General features: G+C 29.9%; 1 protein-coding gene across 1 annotated transcript; it reads left to right on the forward strand.

Annotated features, from left to right (window-relative positions):
• Positions 1 to 2,147: 2,147 nt before the first annotated feature.
• Positions 2,148 to 3,083, forward strand: LOC110719908. The gene has a single exon (XM_021898889.1). It carries the CDS (start codon positions 2,148 to 2,150, stop codon positions 3,081 to 3,083), a length of 936 nt encoding a protein of 311 aa, XP_021754581.1.
• The last annotated feature ends 2,917 nt before the right edge of the window (positions 3,084 to 6,000 follow it).

Consider the following 6,000-nt stretch of genomic DNA (forward strand, 5'->3'; position numbering starts at 1 on the left):
CATTTCACAATAAGTAATGAATATTGTGTGACAATAAAGGTACATTAAAATTACAATAAAAGAACATGGACATTTTAAAATCATATAATGAACATTATAATAATACACATGACCCAGATGAATATTATAACAAAATATAAAAATATATAATTGGTTATTTAGAGAACGAATTTTTTTTTAAAAAGAAAGAGAACATAACAAAAAATATTGGAATTTGAAATTTTGAAAATGAATTTCAAATTTTAAAATTTGAAATTTGAAATTTGAAAATGAAATTTGAAAATGAAATCTCATAAAAAGAATTTTAGAGAGGGAAATTATTGAAAACTGAATATTTTGAAATGATTTTTTTTTTCTTTTTTGAAACAGAATATTTTAAAATGATTTGACATTTAATACGTGGTAAAAATCAATAAAATTACTACGTTCTTTATATTTCAATGTTGTGTTCTTTTATAAAATCGTGATGTTCATTACAAATATAAATTATGTTCTTTCCGCATTTTTTTTTAAAACTAGTTTTGATCTGGGTATACCTTACGCATGATACACCCGGATATACAAACCAACAACTATAATAATGCACAACTAAGTAACCCACTTAACTCCACATATTCAGCAAAATACTTAACAACCTAACAAAACATGTTCCTATCCTAAATTATAGGAACTATTTTGAATCAATCCAACATTATTATAATAATGTATATGCGCTTATTTATCAAGCAAGCCGATTCAACACCAAATAACAAAGCAAATCCCCCGGTTTGTTTGCGAAAAGATAGCTATAGATCATGTTCAGGTCCCACATAACCCTTCTTCATATCAGTATGCGGATGTTTTCACTAAGGGTATGGTATACCTTGACAACTATTCTTGGACTTCAAATTCAGTATGAGAGTTTGTCCTTCTCCTGTACAAGGGTATGATAGAGTATTGTTAATATTATCCGCATTAATTTTGTAAAAAAATAATATTTTGTAATTATATAAACCCTAATTCCTCTAATATGTGGTTGTACATAGACCTGACAATCCTTATCCAAACTCGATGACCCGACCCGAATGACCCGACCCATGACTCGAAATTGACACAAAAATATCTTGAAATCCGAAATTGACCCGACCCAAAAATGGAGTTGACACGATCCTAACCCGAACCGAAGTTGACCCGATGTGTTTGACCCGAACAAACCTGATATCCAAAATTGACCCGATACCCGAAATAGCCCGAACTTAAATTACCTTATAATTGTAATAAAAATGTCTGGTGCCAAAAATAACTCAAATTGTTCATCTTAGCTTCAACCATAGCCAAGCTCATAAACTGATTGATGATTCTTATTATAACATTAACAAATATAAAATTATTGATTTAAGCTTGATCTACAAATGGAATAACCCGAACATGACCCGACCAAATTTTGACCCGACCTGAATTGAACCGAACATACTTGACTCGAAAATGGTTTGACCCGAACGTACCCGACCCGAACTTGACCCGATACCTGACCCGTGTCATACCCGAAACCCAAATGACCCAACCCAACCTCTATCCAAATGTTAACAGGCCCGAAATGACCCAACTCGATATTGACCCAACCCATACCCGTCCCAAACGACCCATTTGCCAGGTCTAGTTGTACATACGGACAAACGATGTCAATTGTGGTACTTAAATGGATAATATTCGGACAAACGATGTCAATTATGGTGCTTCAATTCAAAGTGAATTGTTAACATGTGATGACAATATAAAATTCAAAATGGGAATACTATAGACTAAGGAAATGACCTCCATTAGTGGGCTATAAGTTGGTAACATGGAGTAGCACAAACTAACTGCCAAGTATAGTAGTGAAGCAGAAAGCAGTGTTCAACAATAAAAACCGTTCCGAAATTCTTTGTCCTTTGATTTTAGGTAAATTATCTGCTTTTAAGATTAATATACTAGAACTAGTATATTTGCTACCTTTGTTCTTTCTTTTAAACTTTTAACAATGCAAAAACAAAGCTCTCAATATTTATTAAGTGAACGAATCAAGCAAATTGGGACAAGGTAATAGAATAATAAAGGATACAATATTAATACTCATGTATTAAAGTGTTACATAGCACTTTGATTTTCCTTAAGATAAGTGCCATAAAATGCCAAATTGGAAGTTGTTCCTTTGGAGACTTTTTCATGATGGTATTGTAGTAAAAGATAATCTGGCTAGAAGGGGAATACAAGTGGACGCAATCTGTGATCATTGTGGGGTAGGCTTGGAAGACAGCCAACACCTCTTCAGGTTCTGTATTCTGGCAAAGGAAGTTTGGGAGAATGGCTCCCTAACTATTTGCCCTGACTTTCCTGGGTTCAACTCATTGAAAAGATGGATCCAGCACTATATCCTGCTGTTTAATAGCGAGGATGGTAAGCATAGCAATCGTTGCACCGTGTTTATTGCAACACTGTGGGGGCTTTGGAAATCTAGGAATGCTAGATGTTTCAAGGGTTCTACAGAGACGATAAGTTCAGTAAGGGAATTTATTAATCTTGCCATGAATGATCATGAAATTTTTAATCTTCAAGCAAGTCCAACACCGGAATTGGAGGTTTCTGACCGGGAAAATCCGACTTTTCCTCTGGGGCTTTATCACGTGCACTTGGGAAAGGATAAAAGTGGTTATGATGATTTCATTATGGAAGCCGATGGCTCCTGGGATAAGAAGACAAGGAGGGCAGGGATAGGTTGGGCAGTTAAGAGTATTCAACAGGGCAATGCAATGGACGAGGGTGGAAAGCATGGAGTGGCTGCTTCAGCCATTCAATGTGAGGCTTGGGCTTGCCTAGAGGCAATGAAATGGGCCCGAGCGAAAGGTAAACAAGGAATTCTTGTTTTATCTGACTCGATTGGTCTTTTGACCAACTTACAAGGGAATCATGGTAATGATATTTCGATATCTTGGTTACTTAAGGAGTTAAGAGTATTGGGGGCATCATTTCAAAGGTGCACGATTTTGAAGGTACAGCGTGATCAAGTCCAAAAGGCGAACGACATTGCTAGAAAATGTCGGACTAACCTTTTGAATTTGTTGTAGGTTTTTGTTTTAGTTTCCTTTGCTATTGTCAAAAAAAAAAAGCCAAATTATATTAAACTACTTCACATACACCGCCTCCCCTTAAGATAAACAAAGTACCCTCTAGAGCCTTTATATAGGTAATAAATTTAATCAAATACTCCGTAGTAAATAACAGTGTTATGTCCCACAACTTAATACCCACTGGAGATACTTTAAGAATGAAACCGCCTTAACATTAGCTTCCTCTCATTACCGGTCTTTCCTGCTATGCTAAAGTTCAAAGATTTATATTGTTTAAAAAAAACTATCCATCAAAATTCTGAATTCGTCTTATATAGGCTAAAAGTCATGTTTTATTTTATTTTATTTTATTTTATTTTTTTACAGCGAACCTTAAAAGCAAGTGATGTAAACGAAATTTGATCTCAGATCTTTAGCATCACCCTTCGAAACTTTAACCAACTAATTTAGTTGATCATCCGCTAAAAGTCATGCTCTTAGTCTTTTAATTTATTGTTCTAAGTGTAAGGAAGTATTCTAGAAGGTACTCCCTCCGCCCCTTTTTATAGTTTCCATTTGGAATTTTGACACTATTCATAACTGTGAGAGAATCCTCTAAATTACTCTTAAATATATAAGACATAACATAGTCTTGTTGCGTCTTATATGATTCGTCTCAATGAATAGATTATTAATATTCAATTGTTATATTTTTTTTACTAATAAACAACTAACGATATTTATGGTCAAAGTGTTGCATTGACAAACGTACACGGTCCAAATGGGAACTATAACAAGGGGCGGAGGGAGTATTACATATATTCTACACCTTGATTTACATGTTTGGACAACTAAAGGATGTTTCATCATACACAAACAAGAACTACTTAAAAATTTGCTTAAATTTGATGTTTAGACATTTTACCTAATATTCTAAATTGAAATTATCATTAATGAATTGCAATAATTTTACGGAACTTAAATTATTTTGTCGAAGTTAAGTTCTTTTTATTTACTTTCTATTATATTTGTTCTACTATCTCCGTCCCTTAATCACAAGTCCGTTTCTCAAAAACCACGAGAATTAAGGAGGATGAAATAGTTGAAGAATATTACATAGGAAAGATAAAAAATAGAGAATATTATATGAGAATAATTAAAAGTAGTTAATATTATATGGGAAATAGAAAAAGTAAGTAGTGATTATGTGATAATTTTAAAGATATGCACGACATTTTGGGACATCCAGAAAGGAATACAAGCTTGTAATTAAGGGACGGAGGGAGTAATAATTACTGATTTTACGGATTAAAAACTTATTTTTGTTGAACGTTAATTTTTTTTTTTTTAATTGATTACAATGGTTGTTTTTTTTTTCCCCTAACGAAGGCTAAACTAAGATTACAAATTGCACTAATAAAACAACACAGTACAGAGTTGATATTGCTCCTTTAGAAGGCAATAAAGTTAAATTACAAATGACTTTTGATATGATGTATTTCAAATCTTTATGAGTTCAAGTTCTAAATTAAGTTTGTTGATCTAAAACTATTTGTATATAATCTTGAAATTAATCATAATATTTTGAAAAAAAAAGGTGAATATATTTTTTTTACTTTATTTTCTTTTCTATACAGACCATGTTTTATTATACTTATAAATTAAATGTCTTTATTGGGTTTTGTTTAAAAAAAATGTCTTTATTGGGTTTAATTAATTATTCTTTTTTCTTTTTGAGGTTCAAGTTTTTTTTATTTTTTATTTTTTATTTTTTGGGATTTTGATTTTACCCATATGTTCTTTAAAAATTCATGTTCTATTTTTTTATATATATCCACTAGATTTTAACCCCGTGCGATGAAAAATTATTTTCATATATCCTTTTGTATATTTCTCGTGATCTCTTAATCTCTAACAATTTTTTTTTGTTATTTAATTTTTTGGACATAAATTTTAAGGAAAGTAAAATTTTTATTTTAAAGTTTTAAATTTTTTTTATGAAAATAAAATTTCATTCCTCAAAAATTTAGATAAGACAATTAATATTAAAAGAAAACTTTTATTTATTTTAAAAAATAATTTAATCCCTAATATCAAAATATGATTTTAGTTTTTTAAAATAATTTAAATCCTAATATCAAATACGACTTTTAGTTTTTTAAATTATTTAAATCCTAATATTTAAAGATAACTTGTTGGTTTTTTTTTATTATTTATTTTTTATTATTTTTTTAATAATTTAGGAAGATAACTTTAAGTTCTTAAAAAAAATTAAAAAAAAATAATTAGTTTTCCTTAATAATTAAAATCTTAATAAATCACTATTCGTTTTTTTTACGCAGCAAAATTCTTAAATCTCATTTGTTACTTTTGAATATCTAAATTAATTTTTTGTTTGTTTTTTTTGTTTGTTTTTTTTTTGAGGAATATAACTTTTAGTTCTTAAAAAATTTAAAACATAATTTTTAGTTTTCTTAAATAATTTAAATCCTAAATCATTATTCATTGTTTTTACCCACATGGTAAAATTTTTAAATCTCATTTGTTATTTTTGCTTTTGTGGCAAGTAAATTTTTTTATTCTAAAATAAAATACAATTCTAATTCTAATTGATCGTAATAATACCTTTGCTAATGTTGCGTGTCGAATGCTCCCTAAAAATGCCTACTTTATTTACTACCTTTCTTTTATACTTTTTGCAACTTTGGAATATTTTATATCTTACAAATAATACCACAAAGTTGCAAAAAATATGAAATGGAGTAAGTATATAGCTAGTAGTGCCCCGGACATTTTCCCAAATACCCGTTTTAAAGAGTGTACTTATTTGTGTGCATGTTTTGTATTATTAGTATAATTATAATAATAACAATAATAATTATTATTTTTAACATTTAAATTTTTTTACCAAAAAAGTTAGACACAAAAAGAGAGT

The sequence above is a fragment of the Chenopodium quinoa genome, unplaced genomic scaffold, assembly GCF_001683475.1.
Source record: "Chenopodium quinoa cultivar QQ74 unplaced genomic scaffold, ASM168347v1, whole genome shotgun sequence".
Classification (NCBI taxonomy): domain Eukaryota; kingdom Viridiplantae; phylum Streptophyta; class Magnoliopsida; order Caryophyllales; family Amaranthaceae; genus Chenopodium; species Chenopodium quinoa.

What these genes read in the sequence shown, in the direction of transcription:
- LOC110719908 (XM_021898889.1), top strand. Translation starts at nt 2,148, where the DNA reads ATGCCAAATTGGAAGTTGTTCCTTTGGAGACTTTTTCATGATGGTATT.